At 33.1% G+C, this 19,944-nt stretch overlaps 1 protein-coding gene across 9 annotated transcripts in view; it reads right to left on the reverse strand.

The window, feature by feature from the left end:
- NAV3 (neuron navigator 3) overlaps positions 1-19,944 on the reverse strand; it is a 773,547-nt gene that overhangs the window by 47,696 nt on the left and 705,907 nt on the right. For all 9 annotated transcript variants that reach the window (XM_074325380.1, XM_074325379.1, XM_019753173.2 and 6 more), the window contains 3 exons: positions 19,703-19,726; positions 17,150-17,227; positions 8,831-8,914 (listed from right to left, as the gene is read on the reverse strand). In XM_074325380.1, coding sequence (XP_074181481.1) covers positions 8,831-8,914; positions 17,150-17,227; positions 19,703-19,726 — 186 coding nt within the window. The remainder of the gene's footprint in view (positions 1-8,830; positions 8,915-17,149; positions 17,228-19,702; positions 19,727-19,944) is intronic.

Here is a 19,944-nt window from a genome sequence, read left to right on the forward strand (position 1 = left end):
AGTCTTCATTTTATACCAAACTTATTAATACTACCTATGAGTCCATCACATAGATATCAGTATTGCACTATTGCGTCATACTGCATTTAGTGTCAACTGGAAACCCTGAGGTTCTGTCAAATAAGTCATTTCAGATTTTATCTCATTTATTTTGCACTTGGGAAATTGATTTTTTTCATATCAAGTATAAAACCTGGAACTCATCCATAACTCATGTCTATTAAATGTAATCTTATTAAATCCTGCTGGCCTACCAAGGTCATTTTAGATTCTGATACTTTACATGCAATAAAATTCCTAGTATGGAGACCCAATTCCACCAAGGCAGAGCAACACAGGAATTTTTTAAAAAGTAAATGGAAATATATATAATATATAGTCCTTAAATTATAGTTAAATTACAAAAATTGCTTACAAATTAAATTTTTATAAAATATCTATTTTATTATTGGATTTAGGGTAATTTTAAGATATGTCCCAATAAAAATGTCATATAAATTTGATCTTTCACATTTATTTCAGTAAATTATTTTACCAGAAATTACTCACTATGAGGAAGATATGATAAAGAAAACAAGAGTGATTTTTCAGCATAGGCAATATTTCCATCAGGAACTTGAAAACAAGGAGTATCCTTCTTGGCAGTGATGGCAATACTAAAAATTAGAATCTCTGTCAGCCCCTTAGAGGTAGAATCCCTTTGTAATGTATTTGTCATTTATCATTTTCTGTAGCATCTTTGGCAGAAAGCCAAAGCATCAGGCTTAGTTTCTTCATTCCATAGTAAATAGTTTATCCCTACTCAATGTCTCCCAGAATACAGAAAACACAGTAGGATTATGACAACTATCTTTGCAGGAAAATTCTTCATACATGGAAATGTCCAGTGACTATTCTAACCTTATACATTTTTTAAAAAAAGATAGACAATGCTAATTGAAATGAAATCCAAGTTTGGAATAGATAACTTGGCACATCCTATATTTATTTTCATTAGACAATTGACATATTCCTAACAGATGACAGATTTCTTTTTTTTAAACAAACCCTTTTATAGACTTCTAGTACCTTGTAAGTCAAAGTTACCATAATGAAAAGTCAATACATCTTCCTGGATTCGTAGATGAACCTTCAAATACTTGACTGTAATTTCATTTGCATGTATTTATCACAAAGAAAAAGATCATGTTTGTGGAAAGTTTCCAACATCATAACACAAAATTCAGATCCAATTCATCATAATTTCACAGTCTCTCCAAGTTTATCTATATTCTATCCTTGCCCAACAGGTAATAGATATGTTTACCAAAATTTAATTTACTCTCCATTTAAAACAAATATCCCAAGAGATAAAATATTTACTGAAAAATCATAGCGCTTTTATTAGAAATGTATTTGCAAAAGAATATCTATGGTGCATAATTAATGAATCATAATTCTAATAGTAATTTACAACATATAGACTGGGATGCATATTAAGTTTTAATAAAAATCAGATTTTTACCTTTGAATTTAAAATCAATGGTGCTTGTACTGTGAATTAAAAATCTGCTAAAACATTGGCTTTAGATTTAAAAAGAAAAAATGGAAATTGCATCTCAGGCAACTGTCTAAAAAATTTCACTTAATTTTATGAGTTAGCTGACTCATGTCAAAATTTAATCTTTTCTAGAGAAATCTCTCTTAGAAACTGCTTAAAAAGACGAGAAGTGGAATGTTCAGGGAATATTGCTTTTTCAGAAAATTGTGCTAATATGAGATAGAAGAATGATCACTTTCTAATATTAAGTATTTTTTTAAAAACAACAGATATTACCATGTTTCCCCCAAAATAAGACCTAGCCAGACAATCAGCTCTAATGCATCTTTTGGAGCAAAAATTAATATAAGACCGGGTCTTATTTTACTATAACATAAGACTTGGTCTAATATAATACAATATAATATAACATAATACCTGGTCTTATATTAATTTTTGCTTCAAAAGATGCATAAGAGCTGATTGTATGGATAGGTCTTATTTTTGGGGAAACTTGGTAACAGGTCTGTTGTTACGCAGTGTGACACAATAAACCCAAAGGAAGAATAACTAGGTAAGAAATATATTCATTATATAACTTGAGAAAATCATCTATGAAAATATTAGTTTAACCAAATTCATATCACTAGTTTTTTTCAGGAGAGCTTTATAAGTATAAGCAAGCACCTATAAAATATTCCATTGTCTTTAATTAAAAATATAGTTAAGTTTTACATTAAAAATCTTTTCAAGCCTGAACTAATTATCTCTCCATCTATGCAAAAATTCCTTCCTTCTTTCTTATTTCACTTGAGATCCACCTTCACCATTACTCAAACCAGAACCATCTCTTTCTCTGAGTCTTTCCCTATGATTTTTACCCTTTGCTTTGAACATCCTTTCTCACTTTTAAAGCCCAAGTAGCATTTTAAAACCTGAGAACCAAAAGTAAAATTTCATTTACCTACAATGATCCATTCAAGATAATGATGCCCCAAACATCAGCTGACTATGTAAGATTCCAGTTTTCCATTAGAGTTTCTTGTGTGAAAGAAGTTAGATGGTGTCAATATTTTTTTTCTGTTCTGTACATATCCCTGAGGCTAAACAAGTTGTCAAGGTCAGATTCGGAATGCTTTAAAAACAAAATTATCAAATATTGCATTATAATACTAGCCTTGCTTGATATTGTTTACAACTTAATTTCCAAACTATATCTGACCTCTTTCCAAATTTCTTCTGGACACAGGACTTGAGAATCCCACAAGCTTGACAACAAGTCTCCTCAACCAACTTTACCTTCTAGGCTAGGTTCTTAAAAATTTCTACTAAACTTGTCGTTTGCTTCCTCACATTCATACTCAGTTAATGATCACACTATCTAGGTATAATTTCTTTGACCATATCCCACTCCCTTACCCCTTTGTACATGCCTTGTGATCTTATGAAATTTTGTACTGGCTAGCCGTGGTTCTAACTAAATAAACTAAATTCACTAAATCCCAGTGTAACTTGAATCCATAAGTAACTTATAATTTCAAATTAACCTATGCCCTAAAAGGCCAATGAGTGCATTTTCTGACTCTAGTGATAAATTTTTAAAAACACTTCTGGATAAAAAATATTTTAACCTGAACTGGGAGGAGTTAAAGATCCAATTCAACTACTCAATTTTTAGCTTCTACGTTATCTGTTTCCAGAGACTTGGCTTTGAATGTTTTCATTTTAAAGGTTTGTTTCTATTTATCTAGTCACCCCAAAAAGTGGTTTTTTAGAGGTAAAAATGAGCAAACCTTAGACTTTATTGTTAGCATAAGGATCAATATCTGAGCTGCACCCCTCGTACAAAAAGATGTTAGACGGTCATGCTCAGACCGTCTAACAAGACTGACCTAGCCTACCTTAACCTTTTCACTGCGTTATTTCAAGTTTGTTCTCCAAAATGTGTCAAAAATCCACAGAAAATAATTACAGTATTTATATTTTTAAGTAAATGCAGTTAAGGCATTACGTTTTATTAAAATAAATGATTACTATAAAGTATAAAAATTTCCTGTTGTTATTTATTCTTGAAAAACACAAAAAGATACAAAAATGTACATCTGCTTTCCGAAACTTCCTTTCTGGAACACTGAGCTCGTGGGGTTAGGTTGAACGCCACAGTCAGCAGCATAGAAATATCATTAGACTACAGACAAACGTCACAGCGAAAGTGTTAATATATGTTCTAATTATCTCTGGCACAACAGCTATAAGGAAACTGATTTGAAAGTCTTCTAATTATCAGTAAGGATCGCCTTAGTAAATTTGCAAGGATTTAGCAGTAGTTCTGTCAAAAATGTAGATTTGTATATCATAAAAATATAGATTTGCAGAATTCTTGCCATTTCATCAACTTTGCAGCCTTTCACATCTGCCATTCTATAAAAAAAATCAAGCTCTGAACAATACTTTGAGTGACTTTTTTTTTCAATTCTGACAAGGATGATAGATAGCTAGTACCACTCTAGATAGAGAGAAAAGAAGTTATTTCATCACATGTAACAGATGCCACAGGGCATTTGGTCTTAATTCTCTCAAAGAATCTTGGCAGAGAAGTGCTGGTAAAGGGACAAGAGCCTGAAACCCAGGTAAAATTCTTGATCCAATTATGTCACTGTCACAATCTGTTGAGTCTTACTTTAGGTATAGGGCAATTTCTAGAGATAATTTCACTCTCCAGACAGCATTATTGATAATTATCCTAGTTATGGACTTACTGTTATATAACATGTGGTCTTCTAGTGGCTATTGGGAATGCTGTTAAACCATTGGGAAATACTGGTAGGTCAGTCTTCATTAACTAACTGTGATCACGTTAGCCCAGAGTCCAAAACCTTTGAGTGACTCCTTGTTTTCAAAGACCAGATTCTTTAGACATCTTTCTAGCCTTAGTTCCACAATTTCCCTCCATAGTCCTTCTTTTTCCCTTAATGTCTCTAATATTTTCTTCACTCCTTGCTGCTCCCGCTCATGGTGCACCTTTCACCCTGGCATACTGTCCTCCATTTCCCAGGAATTAATTTTCTTCCTCTTCCCAGAGCCTGGGGAGGGGAGGCTCCTCTGTGCCTCTTCTGCTCTGAAACCAGTGTGAAGATGCAGTGGTCCCCTCCCTGGGAGAACGCTCAGAACATTGTGCTGTTGTATTTCTAACGGTTCCCCAAATGTTCTGCTTCCTGAGTTATTCATACATGTATTTTTCTTTCTTACCACGCTATGAAAGTATAAAAGCAGTGTTCCGGAACATAAATTTGGCAAGAGAATTAGTGCGATTTGGCTCCTAGAACCCAAGAAAAATTTTAGGACAGTATTCAAGGGAATGATTTGGGTTTATAAATGAAACTAAAATTGTGATATAGTTTTCATACTACTGTGTTTCCCTGAAAATAAGACCTAGCCAGACCATCAGCTCTAATGCATCTTTTGGAGCAAAAATTAATATAAGACCTGGTATTATGTATTATATTATATTATGCTATGTTAGGTTAGGTTATATACTATATTATACTATATTATACTATATTATACTATATTATACTATATTATACTATATTATATTATATTATATTATATTATATTATATTATATTATATTAAGGCCCAGTCTTATATTATATTAAAATAAGGCTGGGTAATATATTAATTTTTGCTCCAAAAGACGCAGTAGAGCTGATGGTCTGGCTAGGTCTTATTTTCAGGGAAACACAGTATTAATGCCACATGATTTTTGAAAATCACACACTAAAGGCAAAAGAAGGCAGAAAACTTGGATTTGAGTCCTAGTTTAGTTTCTCTATTAAGTGTGTAACCAAGAAGATGCAGCCACCTTGGCCTTAGTTTCTTTATGTGTTAGCATCCCACATTGGTTCCCAATGTGCTCATTCTCAGCTTTAAATTTTTCAGAGGTGCTTACCTCCAACTGAAATCCTATATGTTTTCACTACATTTTTATCCTAATTTGTTACCTACTAGAATATCAACTCTATTTAATATTATAACTAGTTATAAACTAGGATATAAACAATGTGTTTGCGTGTGTGTGTGTGTGTGTGTGTGTGTGTGTGTATTCTCAGTGTGTATATGCATATATGAGTATACTGAATTCTCAGTAGCTAGAACAGTATCTCAGAGTAGAAATCCAATATAACTTTGGTGAATGACTGAATGGACAAATGAAGCTTGGAATGCCGGGAACAGTTTTAAAACCTCTGCTCTATCTTCTCTAATCTTTTCCCCAGGATTGTTGGATCACCAGAGAGCAATATATCCTTTTACCTCAGCTCTGTGAAGAAATGGCTTTACTGAAATATGATTAAGTGTTATGCCCTCAGCTTTTAGAGAAATGTCTATTTGAATAGTGATTTTTGTCTTTTGTTATTCCATGATCCCAATTTAAGAAATTTTACAATAAATTTGTTCTTGAAGTTAATGCTGAAAAGTTTGTCTCTTCAATCTAAATTACGCTCTTTGGGTCAGAAAATGAGAACTAAACATGCCAAGCAGACTCCCTTTGTGCCTCAGCAAGCTTGACATTCATTTCAGTTCAGCACTTTGCACAGGCTCAGGCACCTTGTTACATACATTCCTCTACTGGATTTCACTAGACTGTCGTTAAACTGTGCTATAGCATCTAACATATTGCTTTCATAAGAATCTCAAAACCACTTGGAGATAGGCAAGTTATAAATCTCAGATTAATAAAATATTGTGTGCATGCAGCTTGCCATTAGAAGAACAATTGGTTAAAAAATGGCACAGGCTATGATCTTCTTCTTTCCTTTGTAGATTTGTTATTGTTGCTAGAATATTTTTAGTCATGTTCTTAGTTGTTTGTTTCAAGGAACATCATAGTCTTTATTTGTCATTCAACTGGCAAGAATGTGTTACAATGTACTGAGTGACATTGAGAACAGAGTGCAGTGATTTCAACTTTTATGATGGATAAAAGGATAATCACTTACATCTTATAAAACATAGTGGATGATGCCTTAGAGATTGGGAACACTTTCAGCACAATATATGAAAGTTCTAGTATTCAATAACAGACAAATAATTTCTACCTTTCTCAATCAAATGTTTAAAAAGCTTAGAAAAGACATTTGTTTAATATTTGTAATTTATTCACTAGCTCTGTAAAATTGAATTGTCTGTTTTATCTGTGTATCTATTTGCCTTTTCTAAAAAAAAAATAATTGCAAAATAACAAATATGTGGAAACTATGTAATTAAAGATATCATGTAAATGCAAAGTGATACAAGCCATAATAAAACATTGTTACATTATTGAAAAAAATGGCAAGGGCAATTTCAGACATTATGATATCTTCTGAGAACATGTAATAAATTAAGGAATGTTCTTCAAGGATAATGTGCACATCATTATGAAATTCCTTATATTATGGAGATGTATTTTAAAATATTTAAGTATTAGTCGTACCTACTATAAATTAACAAACAACCATATTTTTCCCAATTCCTATGAAGTTGTTACTCACAAATAAGAAAGAGATGAAGAAAATATGGAAGGTGGCAAAATATATTAATTTCGACTTCTTAAAGACACTGATATTTAACTACTAACCATGCTTTCCAGCAATATGTGCGGCATATGGCCAGTGATGAATTTGTTTAGCTTACATTTTTTAAGGGAAAAAAGTAGAGACATGTAAAGGAAGGTAACATTTGTTATATACCCACTGCATGTGACATTATTAGAGTATCTCACTTACTCCTCCTTATGATTCTACAAGGTTATAATCCCCACTTTTAAAATGATGCTTTTGAGGGTCAGAAAAGGAAGATTTCACAGGTCTTAAGAGACTCCGCTGAGATTTACACTCAAGCTTACTGGGCTCCACCATTTATATTCTTTCCCATTCAGCTGCCCTGAAAGGCCTTGTAATTCTATTTGCTGGGTTCTTATGTTACATAGTGAAGTGGTAAACTGATCTCCCCACAAAAAAAAAAAAAAAAAAAAAAAAAAAGATTAAGGTAAAATGTATGTGCTCAAAAGTTGTTATCTTCCCTTATAGAACAGGTTTGACACGAATGGATAGTGTCCTCTTTCATGGGCAGGAGAAACCTATGAAATAGGAGAATGGAAGATAACGGCAAATACAGTTTGCTAATTATACAAGGGATTTATAGGACTATTTGATTTTCCCTTTTGGTTTAATTGAGCTGTTCATTTAGTGTTGTCTAACTTAAAAAAAAAAAAGGTAAGCTGACAAAACCAGATAATACATGTTAGTTCTTTGAAGCTAATGACACACTTTACAGAACTAAGGACAAAATTGAATCCATCCCTATAGACAGATATAGTTATTGATTCTGAAAATATCCAAAACATTTTAGATTATGAATCTCTGAGAATTAGATTAAAAACTGTAGACTACTGCTAATATTATGCACATATGCAGTTTTTACAAATATTTCCATATAATTTTAGAGATGTCATCTGTCTCTGACACCCATCCAAGGACTCAGGTTAGACCATGCATTTCCAAACTAATAGAAGAGAGGTAATCATACGGAAAGTGTCTAGACTGTTTCTGGGCTGCGAGGACATTTTTGATACTTCTGTCTCTGTGAAATAAATTCTGTTTCTTTCTTTTTGGTATCCTTCTTCCAGTTCATAAAATCCTTCACATTTATTTTAAAGCCTTTGATATAATTTAACCTTACTTCAAAGACAGCATCCCCAGATGCCAACTAGTCCTTTTCACTCCAAAAATTACATTGGCTTGTCCCTTGTCCCATAGTAGCTCTAACCTTAAGTCCTTACTTTGTAGAGTCCCAATAACATCTGTTTCAGGCCTTTTTCATGGGTATTTCAGCCATAATCCTTGTGTGTGGCTTATAGACCATGCATTTGTGAAAATTCTTGTCAGAGTGCCATTCTTGTCAACTGTCAATTGTTCCTAGAATATTCTAACTCTTCTCCTATACAACTATTTCTTAACATTTGGTATTCTTTTAATAGTTATAGTCAGAAGTAAAAATAACAGCGATTGCCTAGAAAGAACTGTGTGTGTGTGTGTGTGTGTGTGTGTGTGTGTGTGTGTGTGTATGTGTGTTCCAAAGCAGATTAGTCTGAAACATAAGTCCTTAAATTAAAATCAGAAAAAGGCATTATTTTGTTATTGTTCCAATTTAGCGTATAATGGATGCTCTGTAGTATGCTTTTTAAGGAGCTGTTATCTCAGGTAGTGTTTAAACATCCTATGTAACTTGCTGTCTTACATCAAGACCCAGTGGCAATTCCTGAACATACCTTTTGTTCTGCTGTCATGGTTAGACTTTGCAGCCGGCCAGTCATATTCCCTAAACTCTTTTCAAAAGCTGCCACAAGGTGAGCCTGTGAAGAAAATGGAAGGAACACAGTTTACATGTCAGAACCTTAGGAGGGTGGATGAAAAAGCTTTACGCAATGCTGATCTCCAAGTATTTTTAATTCTTTAAATAATGACCAACATAGTTAGCTTTCAATGGTGACAATTAACACAGATCTTCATTTTTCATTTCTAAACTTTAGCTTCAAACCCGTGTTTCAGTCTCTTGACACTTAATGTGCATTCACCTTCCAAAACGGGGATGGTATTTTGCAAATAGTAACACCTTCCAATTTGCACATGCTAGAGGATTTGACACATAAAACAGTGACTGAAGTTCTGAGTTGCCAAGTTTTTAGACTTAAAGTGCAAGCAGAGGCCACTTCAATGGTCAGTGGACAAATGTTCCTCATTTTGATACCGGCATGATGACCTTTGAAGATATTGTTAGCTCCTCGATTATGATGACACTCTCCTTCAAGAATCAGACATCTGCTGACAGCTCTAGCATTTTCTTTCCTTTTTCTACTTACAAAGAATTGAATCGAAAAGAGTTGCCTTCACTTTCCAAACTCTTTTCATTACCAGGATTTTGATTTCTACTTTATTCCCTTCAACTAAGGAAGTGTATGTAGGCCAGCTAGAAATAATAATCAGTCATAGTGTATTTAACATTAAGTTTTTGCGGCTTTGGAGTTTTATTTTAAATCTTAGAGAATTACACATTTTGCAGTACATAACCACAAGTCTCATGATTAAGTATTTGATAATCTTATTAGAGTTCTAAAATAGGCCAGTTACTATTAACATGCCATTTTGCAACAGCTTGACCCACAAAATATTAATCTTGAAAAGTTGCTACAATTTTACACTGTAGCTTGAGGTAGAACTACAGGTATGTTATTGTCAACTGGTTTATTTTATTGTACTCTTAAAGGGATATAAAGATAGAATAATTTACCACCTACATACATCTATAGTAAACTATGTGTGGGGAAAAATTTGACAATCCTTGGCCAAAGATTAGTTTTTTGAGGGGAGTGAGAAGACACAATTAAAATACATCCCCTTGTAAGTCTAGCAGGGCTGAAAGGCTGAGGTACCTATTATCAAATGGATCATAGGAGTCCCAAGAATTAGGGCACTACATGCTTATTCTAGTATTAGTAACAGCTAGAAGTTTATTCCATTACTGGTAACGGCTAGAATGTACAAATCCCTTCCATTAGCATCATGATACAAAGGTGTCTTTGTTCCTAGCTCTACATTTATCCTGGGCTGCCTTTCTTTTCCTGACACTGTAATATAGAGAAAGATAATTAGTAGAGAATATGCCTGTTAATCTTCAGTCCATTAGCACAACTCTTTATTCTTTCTCGACTCCCTCCTCCCTCCTCCCTCCTCCCTCTTTCCCCCTTCCCCTTCTCTCTCTCTCTCTCTCTCTCTCTCTCTCTCTCTCTCTCTCTCTCTCTCACACACACACATTTTGAGAATTATACTAGAAGGTTTGTTAGTAGACTTAATGGGATAAATGACTCTTAAAAAAGGAATAGTACCTTATTGTTTAAAATGTGTTCAACGACAAGGAATGTCATTACATCAGACTTAGTACCCTCAGAAATTAGCATAAAGTTATGTCCCACTTTCTTTTATACTCAACCTTTTATTAATTGCTATATATATATATATATATATATATATATATATATATAAAAAGTGAACAAAATGAAAATGTACGGGTCATTGGTTTCTCACATAGTGAACATTCATGCACTAACAAGCCAAGTCAAAAAACAGGACATTTGAAGACCCCAGAAGTCCCTCCTTGCCCCTCCCCTGTTACTGTCCCCTGGCCATTCCTCAAAGATAATCACTATTGTAACATTTGCAGTAATTATTTCTTGCTTCTCTTTAGAGTTTTACCATCTAAGCTTGCATGCCTAAACACTGTTTTAGATTTGCCTATTTTGAACACTATTTAAGTGGAATCATAATGGCATGATTTTTTCTGACTTTTGTTTTGCTTAACATTGTATTTTTGAGATTCATCCATGTAGTGTGTAGCAGGAGTTAGATTTTACTGTAAAGCATTGCTCGGTTTGCCCATGATAATCATTTTTCTGACTCCAGTTTAAACTACCAGAAGTAATCCCACTATGACCCTACAATGGGCTACTAAATCCTAAAACTGAAATGGCTTGATTTTTGTTTAAACAGGGAAAATTCTGGCAGAAATCTATGTTAAAATTTACTAAAAGAAATGCAAGACTCTACTCAATATCGGAAAGTTTTAAGTCTCCCAAAGAATTGTAAGTTTTAATTGCTGGACTGTCAGTCCTTGAATGTATAAACTTGAAGTAAATTCCTTCACTTTACCTCTGTGTATATTTTATCAGTTCAAAAGGAGTTAAAATATGACGAAGAAAGCAAGACTACGAAGGATATTTTATAGTAATATATTGCTTACATTTTGTAGCTATGCGTAAATACAAAATATTCACCATTAGAATACCAGTTTTCAATCTTTGGAAAATTGCTCTTCATTAATCATTTATAAGAAAACTGGTTACAAAAGAACATGCTGAGTCACATTGTTCTCAGTGAAAAATATATTAAAAGTATGTTAGTGAAATATTGCTTTGAATTTATGTTGCCGTGGGTCAGTTTATCAGATGAACTTTGTTACCTAGAAGGTAATGAAAGGTTGAATTTCTCACCAATTGGATTAATAGATAAGGAGTACAAGAAGCAAATAAGAGAAAACATTTCTACCAGGGATGATCTTTGTCACCTTAATAGAGAGAAAATAGATAGTAAAACTGATTAAATTATAGAACATTGTATCTTTTCTGAAAAATTTTATAAAACGATGACTTTTTTAAAAATTGTGGATTTTTTGGTGGGCTATTAATCAAAGTTTACTTGGGTCTGGCTTTTCTTTTAGCAGTTGCATAACTGTCAAGCCAGAGTAAAATTTTATCAATATGATGATGAGTATTCCCCAACTTATATTAGGTGAAGTCTTCCAGGTAATATAATATAATAGACAAGACCAAATATTAGTTAAGGAAAGGTATTTTTAACAGACATTATCTTAAGTTTTGGAATCACATAATATAATCTGAATAGACATGTAAAGAGAATTATTGTGCTATTAAACAATGAGATGAAATCTCATTATGAAAATGCTTGCATTGTATTTGTTCATTTAGAATTCAGTGACAGCCTGTCAACCAAATAAACAATACTCTATACATAGATTAATATGGGAAAGGATGATAGATTGATATGACTTTACATTTGAAAATTAATAATTAGATGAACTGAAAATGACTTTGAAACTATCATTAATAAGGTTTCACTTTTTTTTTTCACTGTGTAAAATTGTCCCTTCAGTGTTTGTCATGTTAATATGTGCAAAATAATTTTCTGTTAAAGGAGATGCAGAAAAGCAAGAATAACTGCCAGATTATATAAAAATATTTAAAAGAGCAAAGAAATAGGACACAGTCCCAAACAAAATAATACCTAAGAGATTTTTGGTTAAAAGACTTACATGCTGAAAGGCAAAAAAATAATCTTTTGTTATATATTAATTTAGTGATGTCTCTGAAAATTGGTAGTGATAACTAGCCTTAGTATCCATTTCCAAATTATCTAAGGGCTGAGATGTGTAAAGAAAACATACTAAAACACAAACAAATGCATCCCAACTGACTTGGCTGCATGAAGGTGTGGGCAAGAGGTGAGAGGACACCTGGCTGTACGATGCGACCATATATTTGCAGTTGCCTTTGCTTCTGGGGATCCTGTTTCCTTTTTGTTGGTTGGCAGGTTATTAATTCAGGCAATAGTGCTCGCCAACCTACCCTCCCTGATTTCTAAGGACGTTCTAGTAGAAACAGCTTTACAAAGAGTCTTCCCAGGGCTTTATGCAGCTCTGATCAGAGAATTTCAGAAGTGGGTAGGAAGGCTCAGTGAACATTTTATTGAAAGGAGGTTAGACTCTGCCAGTCAAATGAGAGGTGAGCTCCCTGGATACCTTTCTGAGTTAATACTGTCCCATTTAACAAAGGGGTGAAAAAAAAGTTTTAGTAGATAAGCATATAGTAAGTTTCAAATTTAAATATTAAAACGTGGATTATTGTGTGGACCCCATATAAATACAATCATGCTCGGTTCAAACACATGATTCATCAATGATAAAACATACCCCAAATTATGAAAAAACAATTAAGTCCTGATAAAATTATTCATATATTCAGTAAAAATGAATAGCTGTATACTTAAAATTAATACTAAATTTTTTAAAAAGTTGACATTTTCTACAGAACCAAATTCGTAATGCATCCTTATAAATCACAGCTATTACACTTCTATATAATGTTCATTGCAGTGATCCCATTTAACCAAAAGGTAAAAAGTTTATGTATGGTCTGAATAAACTAATAAAGGCTTATCTCTACCTCCAAATAGGAAATGCACAAAATTTAAAAAAACTGTTTGACTTATATTGAAGAAATTCTATACAGAGATAATTTTATTCAATTTTATGACTAATTTAATCTCTGTGTGTGTGTGTGTGTGTGTGTGTGTGTGTGTGTATATATATATATGGATATATATCTATATATCCATATATATATAACTAACATATATTACCAGATATTACCTCAGAGGCAATGAAATGAAACACACTGAATAAAATTTAAATGCAGTATTTCTTAGAACTGAGGAAAAATCAAGTATTAACTCAATCCTGTGATGACTCATTATGGTCTATGCAAGCTAAAATGATATTATAAATCAAATGCTAAACAGAGTGAATTCAAGATGAATTGTAGCTAACAGGTAACCTATGAATAATTCAAATTTCTGAGTGGATAAAGGAGATTATATCCTTAAAAATACATATGGACATAAATTTACAAAACTCCATCCCTTGTAATTATAATGATTCTATTAAAATGTTCAAAATAGGATTGACATTAAAATTATTTTACAAACATTTATATATACAACCATTTATAAAAGTTATGAGCTACTGAAATATTTGGACTTAAAGTGAATTTTAATAGACTGTTTTGTAGAAGAGTAGAAGGCCATGCATATCTTCGTTATCTGAATTTCTTAACTTTCATCGTTTGACATTAAAACCATAAATTTACCCAATGGTAAAAAGCTTTAACAATCCATATCACCACAGAATTAAGAAGCACTAAATAGTGAAATAAGGTTGAAATACCTAAGAAATTAAAAAATACACATTTCTTTCCAAAACTGTAATACATCTTTAGGTTTTTGTTTTTGTTTTTAATTTGAAATAATTATAGCTTCACAAGAAGTTGCAAAGAGAGTACAGAGAGGACCCTTGTATCCCTTCACTCAGTTTCCCACAATGGTTACATCTTACATAATTATCATATAATATCAAAACCAGGAATTCAACTGGTACAAATATGTCGAATCACATATGAAATAATCACCTCAATCAAGGTACAAAACTATTTCTTCACCACAAAGCTCTCCCCCCTATTGATATCCTTTTATAGGTACACTCACCTCTCAGGAAGAGAGGTGACCACCATCCCTAACCCCTGGCAACCACTAAGTTACTCTTCATTTCTCTGATTTTGTCATTCTAGAAGGTTATACAAGGGAATTATGCAGTATGTGATCTTTCGAAATTGGCCTTTTTCACTCAGCTTAACGTGAACCTGGAGATCCATCCAATTTGTTGTGCATATCAAGTTCATTTCCTTTCACTGATGAGTCTACGGTATGGATGCATCGGTTTGTTTATCCACTGATCTACTGACAGACATTTTGGTAGTTTCCAATTTTTTTTCAGTATTAAAAAATAAAGCTGCTATGTAAAGGTTTTTGTGTGAATCTGAGGATGATTTGAGAAGATTTTCTAAATGCATTATAAAGTAAAAAAAAAAAATCGATATATATTAAGTTCCCATCCATGTACAAAATGTACTACTAATGATAACACAGATATAACTTACGGAAGCAGAAGATATTTGGAGTTTTTCACCAAGACTAGCATTTTTTAAACAAAACAATATCAGCTATTTGGAATTACTTTATTTTATTCTGTGTTTCTTACAATTTTTTTTTCATTATTGCCCCCTAGGAAGAGGTTACGTGTGTGTGCGCGCATTGTTTCTTTGTTTGTTTGTTTTCCCCAGTTGCTCCCTTCTTCCATGATATTTTAGTACCACAGGAATACTGGATACCTGGCTATACACTCTATGTATATCTGTGCTTTATACATAAAAAGAATAAGTTTGTTTTCAGCACAAGAACCAGTTTTCACCCTTTGATGGTCATATCAATACCCAGCTGAGAATACCTATTCCAAAGCTGTGAAAATAGTGTGGCATGCATGATTAGAGCAAAAGTGGTAGGTAGCCAATGACTGACATCTTTTTAAGATATTTGCTCCCTTTCCAAACAATGACACAGAGTAGACCCCAGGACTGCCCCCCTAGGTTAGAATTAGGTTCTTTCACATATGCACATGTATGTGAGCCTTTGCAAGTATATATTGTATCTATGTATTTATGAGTATATAAAAGAAAAATGTTAAACGGAAACACAAGAAATCAATAACCGTGAGTGGGAATGGGAGTCTCAGAGGGAAAAACAAATAATTCCTTTTTTATTAAACACTTGTTTAGTTTTCATGTTTCCTTTTTATTATAATATACACATATTATGTTTTAAATGGAAATAGTTTAAAAATTACTGTGCAAAAACCCAAATTCCATTATTGATAGCAGCCGCTTATTATTCCAGTATCTGATTATATAAGTCCACACAAGAAACATTTACAAGATAAAACCATGAGTAACTGCTCAAGACTCCCGTAAATATCTTGACTAGCCGATGTACAGGGTCTGTCACTGAAGCTTACTCACTGCAGATAAATACAACCCAGTGTGTTTTGGCGTTTGCATTGTAATATGTCCTTGTAATATGTCCTAGGTACAAATTCAGGAACCCAGACAGGAGTGCTTTACACTACTATATATCTAACCTATGGTACACAATTTACAGTTGCTTTTGAACTATTTCTTTAAGAGTTATTCTTAGATACAAAATGTAGGTTAAATAATAGTGTTCCAGTGTTGCCTAAACAATTCTCTAAAACCTCTTATTATTTTTAATACCCTAAAAACATCCATAAAAAACAAATACAGTTCATCCAAAATTAATTTGATTCTCCCAAGTAGAAAATATAAGATCAATCCAAATACAGTGCTAAACGGAAAACATTGTAAGTGAAGTGATTTACTTACATACTGTGAAAGCTATATTACACCATAATATTTAACCTTAAAATTTGTCATATTCAAGGCACACCCAGGGGGACACCTGCTCAGTTTTGCTATGGAGAGGTTAGTCTAGGAGCTAGGAACACTGAATGGAGAGCTGAGAGTGGTGAGGCAGGCTACAGGTCCAAGCTACACTAGTGCAACTGAGCAGATTCACGTTGAGTGAAGGTGACAGGACATATGGCAAAATAGCGGGAGCATCCTTACCCCTCACTATTGCTGCTAACGCTACTGTTCCTTAGGACTAGGCACAATGCCACGTGTTCTCCTTTTGTATTCTTCATCTACTTTGAGTATTCCCTGGCCCACTGAGAGCTCTTCAACAAATGTTAATATAATTGATGGTCTTTATCATCATGTTGGCCCTTCTCAGCAGCTAGGAGAAGGCTGCCAAGGTTGCTGAGAGAACTACATCTCATTTACAATATAGCTAAGATACCCAAGTTTAGACCTAAGTTGTTTTGTTTGTTTGTTTGTTTGTTTTTGTTTTAGAATTAACTGGATGTTTAACTAATTGTCTTATAAGTGGTACTGAGGGAGGCAGGGTGCATGAATTTTTTATCTTCCAAAGTTAATCATTATCAATCCTAATAGTACTGTAGCTGTAGACAGTCTTATGTATGGGGAATAATAAAAATAAGAAAAGAAAGAATCCTTGTAGCTGTTCCCAGTATTCCAACCTTATTGGAAACCAAACGCCATTTTAACCACATTATGACTCCTCATCAATCAATTGGGTTTACAATTTATTATCCAGTCTGTAGGAAAGTTTATCTTTATACGAGTCGTATGATTTAGTGACTTAACTCTGTACAATTTTGGACATTCAAAGTTTGTAAGACTGTTACTAAAATTATCCCACTTGCAATATAAAAATCTGTTTTAATATATCAAAAGAAGTAAAAAGTGACTTACGTTCGCTGAAAGTTGAGATGTGAGGGTAGCAACTTTTTCTTGTGATGCAACCAGCTCTCGCCGCAGTTTATGGATTTGCTGAATGTAATTTCAAAAAATCAATTCAATATGCTAGTAGATTTTAACTTAACACCAGAATTCAATCCAAGAAAGCAAATACTATAGTCAGCTCATTCTACCCCCACTGCATCAGCACCAATTCTTGAAAACTAAAGCAACGTGCAAAGTGGCTGCACGGTGACAATCAAAGGCCACTTATAAGAATAGGAGTAAGTCCCGTGTTCAAAGTAGGGACTCAACTCTGCAAAGGAAGGGATGTTTCCTTGTTCCATTTGCCATCCCTGGCTGACTCAAGAATCAGTTTACTTTCTTATTGATTCTTCTACCTCTAGCAAATTGTTATATTAAAACTCAGGTAGTAAAATCTTTTCTTTTTAAAAGTTAAATGTGCATATACAATTTTCTGAGTCTTTTTAGTGAAAAGTACGCCATGTCATTTTTCTATCAGATTTTTTGTTGTTGTTCATTTGTTTTTCTTGGTTTTGTATGCTTATTTTAATTTCTGTAACTTGGCAACTCCTTAGAGCTGTAGACTATCCTGCAGTCACTGAAAGTTGGCTCTAATTCAACATTTAATGATTCCACATTTGAAAATAATGGCATTGGCTAGGCTTTTAATGACTAACACTCAGAGAAGCCTTTCCAAATCTTTATTATAACACACTTTATTCAGGGAGTTACTATAAACTCAGGGCAGAAATGCTTTATAGATTATCCATAGCTTAAAAATAAGGGGGAAATCAATAATACTATGCAAATAACTAGGTAAACCAACAAAATAAATATGCTAAAATGTTTTCCTTTTTAGTTAAGTTCACACTGGATGAAAACTGACCCAGAAAAAGGTAAGGGTAAATATCATACTTAAAATTTTAATTTAAGCACTTTCACAGTTTAATCTGCATGTCTTATGCTGCCATTAAATATAAAGTAATTAATACTTTAAAGTAAAATATTTATAAATTGACAAGCATGCTTCTGATCTTAAGGGATTTTAGTTACTTAGATGGCAAACATTCTACTCTGATGGTTTTCATTTCTTCAAAAACAAGTCTTCTTTTGTTGTATATGGACTTTTGCAATACCATCTCAGTTTGAAAAAGCATTCTTGACACAGTTCATTAATTGTCTTTTTTCCCCCCTTCACATTAGATTTTTGTAGAGAAAAAATAGTGGTCGATATTGAGAGACTCTAAAAAGGAAGTGAACTGGAAGCTGGAAGCAGAAATAGAGGATATTTTTATAATCTCAGCAAATGTAATTCCATTTCACTTTTGTCTTTTAAAAAGACAAAATCTTTTTAAAAGATTTTTAACAAGCTCCAGCTCCAATTAACTTTTGAGTTATATTCATACGATGATGGTCACAAATAGTCTCAGAAAGCAAAGAATCCATTTTATTCCTAAATCAAATTCAAAGAGGCTTTCTCAAATTAATAGTCCCTATCTGGTGATCCTATTGCCTTTAAAATATAATCCAGGAAAATTTAAAGTACTGTCAATTATTTTTTTAAAATCGTGACCCATTATGGGGCATCAGTGATAAAAGGGGAGTTGGGTACCTATTAATAAGTCAAATAGATGTTGCATTTCTATCCCTCAGTAGCTACATTATGATCAATGTTAGAAGTTTTGCCATGAAAATGTGATGCAAATACAAATGGTTTTTAAAAATATCATATTGACTTTTTGGTCTAGCGATTATAAAGATCAAATTGGTACAATCAATACTTTTTCAGTATTTTTAAACACAGCACAAATTTTACATTGAAGGCTAATAAAATGTGACTTCAGAGGAGAGTTTCTTTGCAGAGACTGTTGCCAAGACATTTATTTTCTCTGTGCTCTGATGCCTCAGTGTAAATTAATCAAATAGTCATTACTGCATTTTGAATAAAGGCCTAATTAAAGTCCTCCTGCTCTCTTTGGCCAGGATATCTCTTATGCAAAGGGAAAGAAAAATAATGTTCTTTTCACATTGCAATCTGATTTGTACATGACTGCAACCAAGTGTGTATTTGTGAAATGTGTGTGATTAGACCTAGATAAAGTGGTGTTTAGAAGTTGCAAAGTCCTGCACCAAACAGCTGAACTGGAATGCTGGTAGCTTGTGCTGTGGAGGTCTGATGCCTAAGGTTCAAGTTTCCTTAATTCTATGCAGTAAGTCTCACAGGCAGTGGGGACAAGAAACTCATAAAAAAACAAAGATCTCGCACATTCATTCATTCATCAAAGATTTAATGGCTGCTTACTACTAGACACTATTTATTAGCTGTTGAGCTAAGACTCCAATCTAGAATGTGCGAGGAGAGTTTGCTTATGAAAATTACCTTTCATTTTCTTTTAAGAGGAAATAGTCAAGACCTTTTATTAACTATCTTATTTCTATCCTTGGCGCTGTAATGTTATTGTATCACAGAGCCCTCTAGTGGCAGAAACACTCATTTCATCATAAATGGATATTAGAGCAAATATAAAAATGATACGTTTTTACCTCTGAATGAGCCTTTTCTTCGGCCTGTAAAAGAGAGAATGCAAAAGATATAAATAATTAATGCCAATTCATTTCACAAGTATATGTGAGTAAATAATTATATTGTGTATTTAAAATGTGATCTAACATAAGAATATAGTAAAATACATAATATTGTTAAATTAAAACAGTAAGAACAGGAACTTTTAGGATTGCAGATGAATATTCTTTATGTATAAACCATATAGTATTTTAAAAATATA

Source organism: Rhinolophus sinicus, linkage group LG02 (genome assembly GCF_036562045.2).
Source record: "Rhinolophus sinicus isolate RSC01 linkage group LG02, ASM3656204v1, whole genome shotgun sequence".
NCBI classification, from domain to species: Eukaryota; Metazoa; Chordata; class Mammalia; order Chiroptera; family Rhinolophidae; genus Rhinolophus; species Rhinolophus sinicus.